This window comes from Ursus americanus, chromosome 6 (genome assembly GCF_024610735.1).
Source record: "Ursus americanus isolate L20-20 chromosome 6, mUrsAme1.1.p, whole genome shotgun sequence".
Lineage (NCBI taxonomy): Eukaryota > Metazoa > Chordata > Mammalia > Carnivora > Ursidae > Ursus > Ursus americanus.
Window position 1 is genome coordinate 28,413,822 of NC_142132.1, and position 18,204 is coordinate 28,432,025.

Consider the following 18,204-nt stretch of genomic DNA (forward strand, 5'->3'; position numbering starts at 1 on the left):
CGAGAAGACTAGAAAGTTCAAAGACAAATACTACCCTCTTTAAAAGAAGGAGAAGTTTGTATTTGGATCCTCATTTTTTTTTTCTGAAGATTCCAAGATTCAAAACTGACTTCTGTATTTTAAGAACTTGTAGCTCACAGCCTATCTGGTCCTGGGAGGGTCCCGACCCCCGGGCCTCCTTGCTGGGTAGGACAGGGCCTTTCCCTCCTCAGCAACGCCTCGGGGGCACTCCAGCTCCAACAGGATGGAGCTCGGCCTCAGGCTCCTGCCAGGAAGCAAGGGGGCAGGGGGTGGAGGGAAAAGGGCAGCAATGGTTGCTTTAGCTCTTGAGTGGAAGAGAGACAAGCAGAGTGGAGTTGTACTTACCTCTGCCCTAGAAGATCAGGCCTGGGGCTGCACAGGACAGCATGTGGCCTCCTGCGGCTCGACCTACGGCACCCCGTCCCCCGGAACAGGGGTTGTCCCTCTCTGCTGCGCACTGGAATCAGGTTGCGAGGTACTACCGTGATTGGTGCCTGAGTTTCACCTTCCAGATTCTGCTTCCCTTGCTGGGGGAGGAGATGCGGCGGTGGGGGGTGGGGGGCAGAGCCATACCTGTGGCCATGAAGCGGTGTGTGGCCAGCAGAAGCTGCGGGGAGATCTTCACCCTCATCTCCGAGTCGGAAAGCTTGAACAGGGAGAAGTCGTGCCGCTTCCTCTCCCGGTGTGGGACCCTCTGCTTTTTCCGGTTGTCGGCTGCAGGGACACAGGGCACCGACGGCAGCCGTCTCAGAATCAGTTTTCCCACAGTCTCATGGGACAGATAGAGCCTTTGGGATCCCGTGAATTTCTGCACTGTGTCAACTGTAGGTGACCTCACGACTTCTCTTTCCCGGCGAGCAGAGGGATGCTACTAAGGGACGGAAAGTGGGAGCCGCTGCCGGGTCCCAGGATTATTTACACTTAGGTGGTGCTGGGTGGCGGAGGGGAAAGGCTGGCCTGGCGCCCCCAAGACGGGGTTCCAGTGCTGGCTCCCCTCCTTACAGCTCTGCAGGCTCTCTAGGGCTCAGAGTGCATGCTTGTTTTCACCTACACAACGAGGTTCAGAAGTAGCGATAACACTTCTGCTCATCCCATGCGGTTATGGGACTCCGAGCAGAACCTACCTGTGAAGTGCTTACAAAATGGCATTCGTACACGAGGGACCAGCTTTCTCAGCATCGAGGGGTTTGGCAGAGCCCAGGGGGTTTCTGCCTCTTGCCCTTCTCCTGTCCCCAAAGCTGGGCTCACCGCGTCTCTTCCTGCTGATTTAAACCACGCCCTGCACAGTATCCGAGGCATGTCACCCAAGGGACGTAGGTGGTCACCTCCTCTTCTCACTCACAATTCTCCTGCTTCAACCCTAGCCTCTCTCCAGGGAGACAATTGGGAAAAAATCAAGGGAAGAAGAAAGGAGAAGGAATGGGAATAGCCCTATAACTTAAAAAGTTGGGTTCTCTAGGTGGGACCCTCAGGCAAAATCTAGGGGAATTTAGATGGCCTGTGCTACTGATGGAGAAAACCTGCTTTTTCCAATTTAACTTTTTTCTCCCTTCTTTTTTTTTTTTTTAAATTTTATTTATTTATTCGACAGAGATAGAGATAGCCAGTGAGAGAGGGAACACAAGCAGGGGGAGTGGGAGAGGAAGAAGCAGGCTCATAGCGGAAGAGCCTGATGTGGGGCTCGATCCCATAACGCCGGGATCACGCCCTGAGCCGAAGGCAGACGCTTAACCGCTGTGCCACCCAGGCGCCCCTCTCCCTTTTTTTAAAAGCTTGTCTTAAAAAAATATTTTCTTAGGGGTAGGGGGAATGTTTTCTTTGGTCAGGTGTCTTTTGCTTTCCCTTAGTTTTGAGTAAAATTTTGAAACATCTTGCCTATTTCACAGTGCTAACAGGAGCAGGGAAAGGCATTTGGGATTTCTCCAGACTTGGCCTGGAGACAGACAGGGCTGGGGGGAACTCTTGGTGCAGGTCGAGTGGATGCAGTGGACATTAAAGGGAATGAATTCTGGGGACAAGTAACCAGGACCCTAGAATCTGGCTCCCTGGTATTCTCCTTCTCCTTTTGGAGCTCACGTCAGCCCCACTGTTTGGGTTTCCTGCTGGAAGACAGAAAATGCCCTTCTACTGTGCTGCAGTCCTGTGGGCCTATCTAGAATTTGGGCTGCTGCTTTAACACCCCTTTTGCTCGGGTAGCGACAGTGGCAAGATGCAGACTCAGCTGTCCTGTGGGTCAGGGTCAAGTGAGAAGAAACACAGTATTCCTGGCTCCTTGGCCTTCTCTCAGCTCTTAAGGAATCATGCCATTAGCTTATTTATAAGGGCAGGAAAGCCCTAACCCTCTCCTTTAGAAGGAGGATTGCTCAGCAAGAGAGCAGCAAATACAGGTATCGGACTGATTCTTTTGCTCTCACTGGTGAGCAACCTGCTTTATAGGACACGTTTGCCTAAACTTCCCCTCACCCTCCTCCATCAGAATGCCACTTAACATTTCATCATTGGAGAATCATTCCTCACCTCCCTCTTCATTCCTTTTATTTTAATAGTGAGTATTTGGAGCATTAAGGTTGTTAAAACCAATGCTGGAGGAGGAGCTCACTCACTTAGACGACCATCACTACTATCGGCCACCAACGCTGTAGTGGGACCGTCTTCTGCGACACATCTACTGAGATACCCGGGAATTCTAAATCAACAGCAGTGGGCAGCGCTGAAGGGAGAAGGGAATGGGGGCGGTAGAGGTTAACCCCTATTTGAAGAAGTTGGGCCTGGCCAGGGTATCAGAGCAACACCAGATACTGTGACGCTCTTACTGTGTTTTGTCAGGGCCTGACCCCCCTTTTGGGTTTGATCTCTTCTAAGTCTACAGGGAAGGCAGTCTTTCTGCACTGCTCACTGCCTTACAGCGTTAAAGCTCTTTGTACTGGGAGCTGGTTTCTCAATGGCTGCTTCTAGCAAACTAAGGACAGGGGTCTGGATGGAATGAGTTATCCGAGGTAGGGAAAAGGAACTGCTGTCTCATGAAGCGAAATTCAGAGGAGGAAACACTTCCTGGCCTAGAGACTCCGGCAGATTTAGATAACACTCTCATCCCACAGACAAAGCAAGCCTTTGTAATGTTTGCAAGCCAAGCTTTGATAAGGCTCTGGCTAACCAAAAGCAGTCACTGTCTGCACAGAGTCCATATTGTTCCTGAGGGGGGCTGGGTGGGAGGGCAGGGCTGGGGAGCCAGGACGAGCAACTGGGCTGTAGGGCTGGAAAAGCGTGAGGGAGAAGAGCAGTGTCGAAGAAGGGTATTTAAGGTTTTGGCTTAGGTGGTGTGTGGGCGATCTCCTGACGGTCCCGCTGCGTGCTGGTGTTGTGGCGTGGGCCGACTGAGAGTGCAACCCCACAGAGTGCTGGGATTGCGTCTAGATGGATGAAGAGAAAAAACCAGAACAACTCAGGGGAGAGACTGAAACAAGGGCAGGGTGGCCACCCAAGGCACACTCAGTTTCCTTTAGTCCCTTTTCCACCCAAAGGCCGGGAGGTCTCCTTTTCAGTCTTGGCTCAGTTCCCATAGGTTCCCTCCTGATAAACATTTAGCTAGCATGTTGTCAGTGACTTGGGGTGCCTCAAGCCAGGGTATCTTGTCGTGCCAGCACCTAACATTTGGGGGCTGACCCAGCAATGCATGGGCTTGTCCCAACACCCTTTCACACAGTATGTCGAAGTAAGCGGGCTCTGAGAGTCTCAGGAGAAATGGGATGACCTTGGACGAGAGCCAAGGCCATGCACTTACTGTAGAGGTCAGTTTCATCCAGGATCTCCGACTTAATGATCTCCTCTATGATGTCCTCTAGGGTGACAATGCCCATCACCTCATAGAAGGGGTCTCCTTCTCCCTCGTTGTTCACCCGCTGGACAATGGCCAGGTGAGATTTTCCTAGAGAACAAATGAAGTCCCAGGTAAGCATCTGGAATATTTTTAGAAGTCTTTCCTTATGAGAAAATTATACAAAGTTGCTCTGTAACCCATCTTGGGACTGAACTCATCTTAGGACTTCCTTAAAATATGAAGTTTGTATGCAAGCTCTTTCAAATACAAACCTTATGCTTTTTTTTTAAAGGTTTTATTTATTTATTTGAGAGAGAGAGAGCATGAGCGAAGGGAAGGGGCAGAGGGCGAGGGAGAAGCTGACTCCCTCCTGAGCAGGGAGCCCGATTTGGGGCTCAATCCCAGGACCCAGAGATCATGACCTGAGATGACGGCAGATGCTTAACCGATTAAGCCACCCAGGTTCCCCCAACCTTATACTTTTATATTTGTCTCTTTTCTAGGAAAGAAACGAATATACATAAAGCCAGTTAACTTTTTTCCTTTTAACTTTTACATATTAGCAAGTATATCTAAGCTGGAGGAGGATGAATAATCTAATTGAAAGAATTGAAAGAAAGAGAATTTGGAATCAAAAGAATTAGGTTAGAAGTCTTCTTTCTTCCTCTGAACGTCCCCCGTAACTATCCCACCTACTCTCTGTGAACTGACCCTGGGCAAATCATTTAACCTCTACCGAGTCTCTATTTTCTCATCTAGAATTAGGGAATGATACCAGTGTGGTGATTTTAAAACATGGCCCCAAATCTCCATCCCTTGAGTCTGGGCGGGCCTGTGACCGCTTTAACCGACAGAGGACAGGGGAGCGTCTGCAAGGATACTTCTGGGTCACGAAAGGCACGTGGCTTCTGCTGGAGAGCTGCTCTACCAAGTCAGAGGCCACCATGGTGGAGAGGCCCATGCAAGTGTAAGAGCTTAGGTGACAGGTCCAGCTGAGCCTGGCCTTCCAGCCACCCCACCGCAGGGCCAGGCAGGTGAGTGGAGAAGCGGTGTTGCAACGGATCTGCAGGCTCGGCTAATCTAGGGCCCCCCCCGCCCCCCCACCCCTCCCGCCACTCCATCCAGTCTTCTCCAGCTGCGGGCGCGTAGGCTGTGAGGCGGAGATAAGCAAGTCCTGCTGTACAAATCTCCGACTCACAGAACCTGTGAGCATAACAGAATGATTGTTGCTTTATGCTTCTAAGTTTTGGGGTGGTTTGTGAGCAGTAATGGCAACTAGGATAACCAGTAGCCATTCAGTCACTGTGGGGCTCAGATGACCTAGTGTGTGCGTGGAGAGTGCTTTGTAAAATATAACGGGTCACAGGCAGGCAGTGCATTTTTACTGTCCAACGACTGAGTAATAATAGTGAACGTGTATTGAACTTTCATTATGAGTCAGGCACTATCTGGAGCACTTTGTGTGTATTGATCCATCTAATCCTCATAACAACCCCTGAGACAAGTACCATTATTACCCCCATTTTATAGATGAAAGGACTGAGGCGCAGACTGGTGAAGTAACATGCCTAAAGTTACACAGCCTGGAAGTGGCACAGCTGGGTTGGAAACCCAGGTAACTGGATTCAGTCCTAAAGTAGGGACGGAGTCTTACCTAACAGTTCTGCAATCCTGCTTCACCTTGGTTTGCTTTTAATCTGCAAATCCTATTTCTGAAATGCAAATCTGGGTGGTTCTTTTCCTTGGCTAAGAGGCATTTAAGGGGAAAATCTAGGGTGCTGAGTTAGAAGTTATTCTTGCCAAAAAAAAAAAGGAAGTTCATGCTTTATCAGTGTTACCCTTTATAAGCTTGGCCATTGCTAAAAATATCAGATAAAAGGAGTAGTCAGTTTGCTGGAGGCATAATTAACCATTAAAATTATACACATGAACTTCTGTATCAGACACTTCAAATCACAAGATAGCTACCTATCAGGCATTTTAATTGGTAAGATGGTATTTGTATCACTCAAGAATGGTCTCTAATTTCTTCTGCACCTTCAACCTCTCCTTCAACTATCTCTAAACTGGTCTGATCATGCCACTGCCCTGCTCAAAAACCCTCCAAGTCTCCCTAGTAGGCACAGAATCAAATCGAGACTCATTGGTTTGGCATTATCAAGACGGCAAAATGCCCTGCGCCATCCCCTACTCATTCAATACTCCGGGGGCGCCATGTTACCTTCGCTACCCCCACTTTGTCCATGTGTACTTTCTAAGGCTTTGTGAACACTGTCCCCTCCCACCCCATCTCCACTCTGCAAGTTCCAGCTCAGGGGCTAGCTCCTCAAGAAAGTCCTACTGGATTTGCCCCATTTTGAATCTGAACCAATGTCTCCTTGCCTGTGTTTTGAAACCCTTGATAACACCATTAGAGCATTTGTCACCATTTGCTGCTTCTTGTAACTAGCAATGTGCGTGTCCTCTACCAGACCATGTTTCTTCCTCAGGCCATAAGCCCCTTCAGGCTATACACTAAGATAGGGTACCCTCCCTATAACAGGAAGCCAAATAAATGCCTAACGAACTGAACTAAACTGAACGAAAATCCATAGTTGATACAATAGGCGGTATTAAAACCAGACACCAAAACCTCTATTTTTTGATAAAATACAATGTGTTTAAGTTAAAATTTAAACTCTACATCAGTGGTTCTAAAATTATCCTTCTTGGAAACAACTGCAACTGTATTTTGTAGCTTAAATTAGATTAAGCTAATTGTTAGAATGTGCTCAATTTAAAGGGTTTTTCCTCAACACGTTGTTCTTAAGCTTATGGCACCTGTTCTCACTTTCCCGCTAACACGTGCTAACAGATGACAAAACAAATGCCTAGTAGAACGGAACTCTTGGAAAAACGATTTCTTAAAATTAGTTTCTATCATTGGGTAATTTTTGTACTGTGGAGCTCAGAATATATATAATATAGCCATACTTCTGCCACTAAGAGATTAAGTTCATGAAATGGGATTAAATAAATTAACATTTTATGATGTTTCACAGAGTGCCACAACTTCCATGTGAAAATCAACCATTGGTCTACACCTCATAAGGTCAATTTGAGGACATCCACTCTGTGACTGCCAGGGAATAGAGATTTTAAGTCCTAATTATATAATATTTAAGACAATACACTTATGTAATCTATTAGAAATATTTCATGATTCACAATCAGCCTTTCTGATCACCTCAAATGCCTACAGAGATCTACAGACAAATGAAGGAAGTTGTTCTTTCTTGGGTACAGACTGAAATAGGAATCAGAAATCACATAACCCTGTTCACATAATCCTCTATTCAGAAACCATGTGTTTCTGTGCTCATGACACACAGACCTGAGGGCCATCTTCTCTCAAAAAGGCTGCCCTTTAAGAGACTTATCTCCCTGTACCCCTCTACCTCCAAGGCCTCAGAAGGGTTGGGGGTGGCTCCAAGTGAAGCCAATCTTGAGACATGGAAAACGTAGTCACTCCTTCCCACTATAACACTTTGTACAAAACTTTCTTTGGCATTTATAACAACAATAATAGCTATTATTATTATTATTATTATTATTATTATTATGGCAGCTACCATTTGCTATATCCACTCCAGGAGCCAGGCATAATTTCACCATGCTATTGTTCTAAGTGATTTCCCCTACTATGATGGTAAGCTTTCCGAGGGGCAAAGGCTATGTTCTACTTAATATCCACTTCCCCAGAATCTAAGAATAGCACCTGGCACAGAGTAAGAGCTCCATAGCTAGTGGGTGACAAATGGATATCCATACGCAAAAGACTGAAGCTGGATGCCTACCTCGCTCTGTACACAAAAGTTAACTCAAAATGGATCAAATGCCTAAGTGTAAGAGTGAAAATTATAAAACTTTCAGAAGATAACATAGGAGTAAATCTTTGTGACCTTGGAGTAAAAAATGGTTTTTTAGATAAGACACCACAAGCACAAGCAACCAAGAAAAAAATAGATCAACTGGACTTTAGCATGCTTTTAGAATTAGTTAACGGACTACCAGCAAATCCAATATCTGATAGGGAGCTTGTATCCAGAATATATAAAGAAAATCTACAACTCATAAAAACACAACTCAACTAAAAAGTGGGCAAAGAACGGAACTGGACAGTTATCCGAGGAAGATATACAACTGGCCAATAAGCACATGAAAAGATGCTAAGCATCTTCATCACTAAGGAAACGCAAATCAAAACCCTAATGAGATACCACGTCACACCTACCAGAACGGCTATCATAAAAAAAGACAGTAACAAACGTTGATATGGATGCGGATAAACTGGAACCCTTAGACATTGTGGGTGGGATTGTAAAATGAGTTACCTGCTTTGGGAAAGTTTGGTGGTTTCTCAAAATATTAAACATAAATTATTATATGATTCAGCAATTCTACCAAATCCATATATGGCTGTATACTTCGGTAAACATCCAAGCAAACTGAAAACATATGTCCTCACAAAAATGTGTACACAAAGGTTCATATTATTCTTAATAGCTAAAGAGTCAAGACAATCCAAACATGCATCAACTGACGAAAGGATGAATAATACATGGTATATCCTGACAATGGACTATTGTTTGGCCATAAAAAGGGAATGAAGCCGGAGTACACACTACAACATGGACAAACTTTGAAACATCATGCTGAATGAAAGAAGCTAGACCCAAGAGGCCACACCCTGTATGATTCCATTTATATGAAACGTCCAGAATAGACTAATCTATATAGAAATAAAGTAGATTAGTGATTGCCAGGAGATAGGGGAAGAAGGGGGTGGGGAAAAACTGTGGGGTTTCTTTTGGAGTGATGAAGTGTTCCAGAATTAGTGATGGTTGCACAATTGATGGTCCACTGAATTGTATACCATATAAGGGTGATTTTTATGGTATGTGACTTTATCTCAATATGTTATTAAAGCCAACTGGAAAAAAAAAAAAGAACAGGCGCTTGAATGAGCAGGAAGTCAGTGGGTGAGTAAAAATAGGAACTGTTTCATAAAAAGAGAATAGGTTGAAATATAAGAGCAATACTGGTTTGGACACAGGTGGCGATGCTGGTAAAATGCTAGTTTAGAGTACTTGTCATTTTGTGCTCTCGGATGTGGCAGAGACCAAAAGCAGACACAGGCAAGGCCATCGGGAGAACAGGAATGGAGGAGAGGGCGCCATCTTATAAATTTCTGTGACGGTGGAGAAGGCGAGCTGGGATGAGGGTTTGTCACAGCTGGGAGGAAAGAATCTAAGAACAAAGATCTCATTAAGACATAATGAGGCAAAAGGTAATGTTTTACATAGAAAACTCATGAATGCTACTGCTTTATGAGGTATTATGTCCCTGGACCAAACTAGTGTGGCCCTGAACACCAACAGATGGGAAATCTGTGAGCTGAGTTGAACGATGCAGACACAGTGGATTTTATGGCAATGCCCTTTCTAAAAATTAAGGCTACACTTGTCTCTGTTGTAGAGTATATTTTATTCTGTGTTTACTGGTGTTCTACTTCTGAACTGGTAACTACAGACACTCTGGCCTTTGGCTTCAATCCCTGCCATGTTCCTTGTGTCCAGTCTCAGCAGAAGCCCCAGCTCTGTCCTGATGGCTTGGCTTGCCATTACGCCTTTCTTGGCTTCTAGAGGCTGTGAGCTTCTTAAGCCTTAGTTTGCTTCCCTCCAGCCTGGACTACTTTCTCTCAGCCTCTGATTTACAGCCTCTAAGTTCAATGCTGTCCACACCCTACTGAGACACAAAGTAGAGAATACATACCTATGGCCTGAGTCTTGCTTGGACCACAGCATTAGGATGGTTTTGTTTGGAACTCAATCCTCAGTGAAGCATAAGGGGTCAGTCATACCTATCTGGGATTAAGTCATGTTATAGCCTTCCATGACGCATGAAATCCTCCAAGCCCAATGCTTTGGGATGCATTTCACTGGTTCAATGGTCGCCAACACTGGCTATATGTTAGAATCATCTGAGAAGCTTTGATGTTCTAAAGACTGGATCCCACACCCAGAGATTTGGTGTCAACAGTTTGGGGTGGGGCTATGGCATCAACAGTTTAAAACATTCCCCAGGTGATGCTAATGCTCAGCCGAGGCTGAGAACTACTAGTTGGTTTATAGTCATGGTTGTCAAAGTGTGCTCCCTGGACCAGCAGCAGCAGCAGCACTAGAGAACTTAGTTAGAAATGCAAATTCTAGGGACCCACCCCACCCCTAGTAAATCAGAATCTCAGGGGTTGTGCCCAGTGATCTGTGATTTTAAGAAGCTCTACAGCTAGTTCTGATGCAGGCTAAAGTTTGAAAAACTCTGGTTTATGGGTAGGCTTTGGAACTCTGGTTATTTGATAACTTACTAATGAGGAAGAAAAACAAGCACTGAGATGTCTAGTAAGATCCTGGCCTGTTTGGTGCACCTGGTTTAAGTCGCCGGATGCTAAGTACTTACTAAAAGATGGAAAAGAACCTGCTGGAACAAATGGTAGTAGTTGTAGTGAAAACTGCTGAGTGCGTGCTCTTGTACGATGTGGTAGTTATGGCATTTGGTTGACATTGGGCAGAGAGTGAGTGTTGACTGTTTAATGCTGAGCTTGAAAAGGGGTTTCTTGTAGCTTTTGTACCAATCGCGTCTGAGACAAGCTTGAGGTGCTGCACTACCTATTAGGCTCTTGGTGTGTCTCACTCAGGTCAATAAAATTTCCCACTACTGAAAGTCAAACTAGTCACTTCTCTCGTCTCCCAAATCCAAAGGGTGGTCCTAGTACTGGTTTCTGGAAGTAGCCCATCTCATCACTGTGGGCATCAACACACCCAAACTACACGTCAGATTTCTTAGAAGGGCAACTAGGTTTTCAGGCTTTGCTTTTACAGCTCAACTGGGCTGATTGGATGCCCCCCACCCCCAGCCCAAGGGAACATTTAGCAATTCCTGGAGACAAACGCTACTGGAATCTAGTGGGTAGAGGCCAGGGAATGCAGCTAAGCAGCCTCCAATGCCCAGGACAGCCCCACAACAAGAAATGTCAGTAGTGCTGAGGTTGGAACCTTGCTTTAAAGAGACAGAAAGTCAGCAAGCCGTGGCAATACTACAACTATATTTCGGTGTTTGAAGAAGTGGAAATGTTCTCCAAGGGTTTCTAATAAATATACCTCTAGATGGTTTAGGCATATTACAGAGAGGACCTCCTAAGGCCTCTGTTAGCATATGCCTTGGGGAAAAAAAAAAGCAAATAAATTGATTTGCTTCCTTTCTCTTTCAAAAATAGCTACAGCACTTTGCTAAGGTGACAGTTCCCAAGATAAAATTTAGAAGCTAAGACAAAAGCATAATTGCTTAGAAATAGAGAACTAAGGAAAGCAGAAATCGTTTTATGGTTTTATGGTTTCTGCCTCTCTTATGACCTTCACCTTGTAAAATACATTGACATCTGCTACCTTTTAATTCTCCCTGGTGTCCCCGCAGCATCTTTTATTCATTTAGTAGACAGCACTGAGTGCCTCCTCTTTCTTACCTTGGTCTTGGTAACCCTCTACCCTGGAGTGTGCCCTGAACTCCAGGTGTGTTCCTGGGAGCAGCAGCACTGAACCTCACTTGGGTGCTTGTTCAAAATGCAGGTTCTCAGGTGCCACGTCTGACACACAGAATTGGGACTTGGTGGGGAGGTACGGTCCAGACAGTTGTTTCAATGATATCCCAGGTGATTCTCATGCACACTGAACTTTGAGAAGCACTGCTTCTGACACCCGCTACTCAACGTGTGGCCCCTGGACCAGAAGACTTGGCATTACCGGGAAGCTTGAGAGAGCTGTGGCCGCTCAGCCCCATCCCTGAAGTCTGAGTCAGAATCTGCATGTCCTCAGGTTTCCAGGTGGTTCTTATGCACATTTGAGTATGAGAAGAACTGGTCAAGACCCTGGTTTTCTTCCCACCCTTAGGACTGTTATTTTTCTGTTTCCACTGCAGATTCCTTTACCCTTACCTAAAGATAAACACATCTCAAAGGCTCTAGCTCAGTGATTCTCAACCCTGGTTGCAGGTGGGAGTCACTTGGGGAGCTTTAAAACCTATAGATTACCTGTGTGCCACTCACAGAAGTTCTGATCTAACTGGCCGGGGTGCAGTCCAGGCATTAGGATGTTTGAAACTTTTTCAGGTGACTCTACTGGGCAGTTGAGTTAAGAGCCTCTGCTCTAGTCCTTGATCCTCTGCTCCCCTCTTCTTGATTACAGAGCCCAGCAGAGCCCAGCACTTTAAATATCACCAGCACCTTTCCCCTGAGGACGCAATTATATCTCAGCGTCCGTGTCTACTTTGGTCCCCCATCCCGTTTTAAACATTTTGCCTGAGCTGTCTCCTTGTCTTCTCAAAATCACTTATCTCAATAGGATCACATGATCTTCAAGGGCCACTGTCCTCATTCTGCCTGCCCCTCTTCACTCTAGAAAGTGGCACGATCAACCTCCTAGTTACCCAGGGTCATCACTCAGGAGTCACTTTTTACTTTCTTTTCCTTTGTTCCTATTAGGAAACAAAAATCCCCACATTCTTGTAATTCTCCTTTTCTTCCTTCATTTTATCAACAAGTATTTATTTCATGCCTACTATGTTGCAAGCACTATTCTAGGCACTAGAAATTCAGCAATAAACACAATGGACAAAACCATTTCCCTCTGTAACTCACATTCTAGTAACCTGGGGTGAGAGATAATAAGCCAGATAAATATGTAAAGTCTACATCACAGCTCTAAGGGGAAAAGGAAAGCAGGGTAGAGCAATGAGGAAGTGTGTGGATGTTACAGTTTTAGGTAAGAGAGGGCAGGGATGAACTCCCCGAGAAGGTGGTTTTCGAGTAAAGATCTGAAGGCAGGGTAGTGGGGGGCCCTGTGGGTATCTCGGGAACACCTTTCACAGTAGAACAAGAAACAAAGGCCCTTAGTTGGAAGTATTACTGATGTGCTTAAGGAATAGCAAGGATGCCAGGGGGGTGGCTGCTGAGTGTGGGAGAGGACAGTAGTAGGAGCCAAGGTCAGGGAAGTAAGGGGTGGTTGGTGCATCTGTGATAAAGCCTGGAAGGCCTTTGTAAGGGCTTGGCTCTTTGAGAGAGATAAAGCCATTGTACAGTTTCATGTGTGTGCGTGTACGTGTGTGTGTGTGTTTTGACAAAAGAGGGATGTGATCTGACTTATGTTTTAAAAGCCTCTTCCTGGGGCGCCTGGGTGGCGCAGTCGTTAAGCGTCTGCCTTCGGCTCAGGGCGTGATCCCGGTGTTATGGGATCGAGCCCCACATCAGGCTCCTCCGCTATGAGCCTGCTTCTTCCTCTCCCACTCCCGCTGCTTGTGTTCCCTCTCTCGCTGGCTGTCTCTATCTCTGTCAAATAAATAAATAAAATCTTTAAAAAATAAAAAAATAAAAGGCTCTTCCTAGCTGTTGTGTTAAGAATGGACACAAAGTGGGCAAAGGCAGAAGCACATATGAAGCTCTGGCAGTGATCCGAGTGAGAGATGGGCGGTGGCTTGGCTGGGAGATAGTAGGGGAGGTGGTGAGATGTAAGCAGATTCTCCAGATATGCTGAGAGCAGAGCCTACATGACGGACTGGATGTGGGGCAAGAGCAAAAGAGAAGTTTGAGCCCGAGTAGCAATAAGAATGGAACTGCAATTTATAGAGTTTGGAAATACTGCGTGAGTTGTCGGTTTGGCATCAACAGCAGAAGCTCAGTTGGGGATAAAGTTTGGGATGCCTTTCAGACCTCCAAGTGGAATGTCAAGTGGTAGCTGGAAATATAAGTCCAGAGTTGATGAGATCTTTGGGAGAATGAATGAAATAATCACAGGAGGGAGACTAGACAAAGAGATCCATTTCTGAGCCCTGGGGTATTCCACCATTTAGAGGTCATAGAAATTCAACATTCATGCAACAAATACTTGAGCATCTGATATGGGCAGGCCCTGCTCCAAGTGCTGAGGATACATCAGTGACTATGATGTAGGAGGAGCCAGTAAAGGAGCCTGAGAAGGAATGTCCAGAAGATAATGAAGTCTCAGAGGTTTTCTCCATTCCAATTGCAAGTGCACAGTCCTTGATTTCCACATCCTCATCACATCCTGGACAACGGCACTAATATCCTAACCAATCCTCCTTTTGGTTTCTCCAGCTCCAATCCATTCTATCCACCAAAACCAGACTGACCGCCCCCAGACAGCATTTATGAGCTTATTCCCCACTTTAGTAACATGTACCAGGAAGGATCATTTCTGAAGGCTTTTTGCTGCCATTAAAGGCCTCCATGGTTTTTTGGTATATACTCTGCCTTCTTTCCTACTACTCTACCAAAATGGATTGTTGTTTATTCCCCATTCAAACAACAATTGGTCCATGGATACTCGGCTAATAAATGGTACAGCCAATATTCGAACTCAGGGAACTGAAAGGACCCACCTACCTAGGGTTCGTGGAAAGCTTCAAGACAACTAAACGAGACTGGATCCTTGAACCTCAGGCCTCTCAGACTCAGAGCTGGCCTCAGAGGCAGGCGTGGGGCCAGGGTGTCTCTCTCTAGGTTCAGGCTAAACATAACCAGGATCCTCAGCTCAAGCAATCGCCATGATGACCCAGAGTGATCTGGCTAAGCTTTGATTGATGGTGACATTCGCAGGCCATGAACCAACCTCAGACATGAAGAAAGATGCTGAATGGCAACTAGGCCTGCCTGAGTTGTCTAGAGATCATACAGTCCTGGGCCAGTCCAGACGCTCGGGCCGAACGAGGCTGGTCCCAGGGAGGAGAGAGGTGTGGCTCTCAGGGGCTCTATTTAAGTAAGCCAGACTCCGGAGGGGACCTTAAAACGCACCCTTTTGAAGGTTCTCATAAAGACAGCCGACAGCTTCTCCAACGTTCTCCCCACTGTTCTGATCTAAACGAAGGTGACTCCTGAGAACACAGGTCAACATTCACCCCACTTTCCAGTTTTTGCCCTAGGGGTAACTGCCATACGTATTGTTCAGAGGGTGCACACGTTAACCTCCAGTCTTCATCACATCTCTGCCCAATGGGGATTGTTATACTAATATATGAATGAGAAAACTGGAGACTCAGAGAAACAGTCCCTTGTCCAAAGTAAACAACTCTCACTTCGGTTCATTATGTGCAGGCATGGTTACGTGGGTTGGATCAGAGAAAGCACTTGTTATACTAAATGACTAACTAGATACAGCTCGTGTCATTAGATCAGTAAGGTAGGAGGCAAACAGTGGAGTGTCTGGAATGTGGTACCGTACAGGAATTATCTTTAGCCTTTGCAGTAAACTTACCACACAGTGTCATTATTCCCAGTTTGGGAAGGGAGATAAGCCTCAGAGTGGTAGAGTCACCTGCCCTCGTACGCAGTTAGTAAACAAAGAAGCCGGGATCTGAGCCCAGGTGTCTGGGACTGTGTGTCTGTGGCTCCGTGGCCTGAGGCCGTAAGTCACAGATGTGGCCTCTGATTCTGCCTCAGTCACTAACACTGAGCCGCACACTCATGTCTCCAGATGGCAGGTGCCTCACATATGAAAAGGGAAACACTGCTACTGACTTCACCTGCATGGTGATGCAGAATGAGCTGACTTCGGGAAAGTTCTTTGCAAATGTAAAGATTAACTATAAGGGATTGTCATCGCTATTTTTATTATTTGTCTTTTCTGGGCCTCAGTTTCCTCCATCTTAAAATTAAAGGATGGGACCAGGTGACCTCCAAGGTGCCTTTTCTGGCTCTAAAATTCTCTACTTTTTTTTTTTTTTTTTTTTAGAGGGGGGTGCAGAGGGAGAGAGAATCTTAAGCAGGCGCCAGGTCTGAGATCATGACCCAAGCCAAAAGCAAGAGTCGGACCCTTAAGTGAGCCACCCAGACACCCCTAAAATTCTCTACTTTTAGAAGTCTAAACAGCCCTGGCTACAAAAACAGTCTGGCTTTACAGAATGCTTCTTTGTGATGAAATACCAGAATTTTAACAGGGCCAACAGTTATAGCCTCTTGAATTTACAAAGGGTTGTGGACTCCTAATGTTCATATCTCAATATTGAAGAATTCCAGTGGAATAAGATGAGAACAAGATGCCTTGACACGTGCTAGATTTTCTTATTCTATGTAATCAAATCAAATTACTTTCTATCAAATCAGAAAGAGAAACACAAAAATGTTACCTTACCTACCAGTCCTGCAGCAACCACCTTGATTTGGAAAAACAAAACAGTCCCTTTCTCTAGTTTATATAAAAAAAGGCTATACTTTGTAGTAATTATCTTGCTCTACTTCATCCAAAATAGAATAATCAATACACTTCTCACAAAAACGTTTCTGGAGCCACTAAAAGGCAATTATAAAAAAGCCAACTGTGTCACCCAGAACACCGTGGTAACCAGTATCACCAGAGCACGAAAAAATAGTTGTTAGTCACTAGGATCTGAGCCGGTTGGCAGTCTGGCTTGCTAAGCAACGCTGTAAAAATAGCAGAGTAACGACCCATTATCTGGAGATCTGACTTTGTGCAGCTTTAAATCTGGTCCCAGAAGGAACTACCCCGGGTCCATACACCAACCTCATGCCCTAGGCTCCCAGTCAAAGCCTAATTAATCATTTATTCAACAAATATTTATTGAAGCTTATTGTATACCAGGCACACAATTCCCAACACGTATATTTACTTGATTTCTCAGTTAAATAGAGGCTCTGAAAGACACACAGAAAGAGTGGTTTTGTGATGAGTGAGGTGGGGGGAGGGGTTTGCCCGAGGCCGACTCAAAGAGAACTAGCAGCTGATAACCAGAGGACAGAAGAAAAATAGACAACGAATGGCTTTATAACACAGCATAAAATAACCACATTCTCATGACCACCCTCCTGCGTCATCAAGAAAAGATTAAGTTATATTTAGGATCCTTCCCTAAGGAAGGCAGGAATGGGCATAAAACATTTTAGAAATATCACCACCAAAAATAGTTAAAATATATAGTTTTGGCCTTTGGAGAACAGAAATTATGTTTGACAAATATCTCATTCTGCCTAGTTCCCCACTTTGCTGGAAGAAAAGCAGCATTAAGATCGTTGCCTTGCCAGCATTAAAATGTGGCGTCGGCTTCCTTTCTGCCTTTATTTTTCTAGTTCAATCTCCTGCCTCAACTGAAATGCCCTTTCCTTTCATAATTGCTTATCAGAATCCCTCTCCTCTTACTTCCTCAGAGAAGGGACTTTCTCCTTTCCACCTTCCCCACAGATGTCTGGATGCCCTTGCCTGTCCGCCAGGCTGCTCGGTACCCTTCCCATCAGGGCCCTTCCTCCTTTCAGGCTCCTGGAGGGCAGGCTCTTTCCCATATTTGTATTTACGTCCATTTAGCCATGCCCTCAGTGAATGTTCCTGAACTCAGCTGCCCGCACAATCACTAGCAGTAGAGGGAAGGTTGGCTGGCAGAGGTGGTACTTTCCGTTATGGATGTAAAATGGCCCAGGAACCCACAGGACACCCACACCAGCCCCCTTTCCTCAAAGCCTTTGCATGTCTGCTCTCTTCTACTGGAAAGCTCTTCCTCTGGGAAATTCCTTCTTTAGGATTCAGCTCAAATATCACTTGGGGAGGGGGAGTACGCCCTCATGGCTCCCTCTGCCTTTTCTTCAAATCACTTGTTGACACTTGTAATTGTGTGTTGGTTAATGTAGATCTTTCTACTGTATGGCAAGCCAGGAGGGCAGGAGGCCTGACACAGAATAATGTCATTTGGAAGGAAGGGAGGGAGGGAAGGGCAGTAGGAAGGAAGGAAGGAAGGAAGGAAGGAAGGAAGGAAGGAAGGAAGGAAGGAGTGGGCGGGGAGAGGGAGGGAGGGTGGGGGGAGAGGAAAGGGAGGGAGAAAGAGAGGAAGGAAGAATGAATTGAGAAGAATCCCAATTTGGAAAGGAACAGACAGCAGAAAATAAAGAGAATTGGAAGAGTTGTTATGGAAGGTCTAGGGGCCCCCAAATTGGGCCTAGAGGTAAAGCAGTTAAAGAAAGTATTAGGGACATCCACAGACCCTGCCCCCCACCTTGATACCCAAATGCTTTAAGGGGTCCAGAAACACAACCAAATGTATTTGATTGTTAAAAAATGGACTTGAGGTGAGCTACTATATTCTTCAAATGAGAAAGGACTCACCAAGGATGATAAAACAAGGAAATGGAATCTAACCGCAGCCTGTGGGATTTAGATTAGATAAAAAGTCTGACAATGAAGGCTGTTCTGTCCTGGAAAAGATAACTAAATCTAAAAATGACAGCGTGAATTAGATTCTCTGTCAGGTTTTTCAGG

The 18,204-nt window shown here is 45.5% G+C and overlaps 1 protein-coding gene across 1 annotated transcript in view; it reads right to left on the minus strand.

Moving 5' to 3' along the window:
• Positions 1-18,204, minus strand: part of CNNM1 (cyclin and CBS domain divalent metal cation transport mediator 1) — a 57,479-nt gene that overhangs the window by 30,439 nt on the left and 8,836 nt on the right. Inside the window, exons 2-3 of the mRNA XM_045784485.2 lie at positions 3,803-3,946; positions 595-735 (exon numbers count right to left, since the gene is read on the minus strand). Of these exons, the coding sequence (XP_045640441.2) occupies positions 595-735; positions 3,803-3,946 (285 nt within the window). The remainder of the gene's footprint in view (positions 1-594; positions 736-3,802; positions 3,947-18,204) is intronic.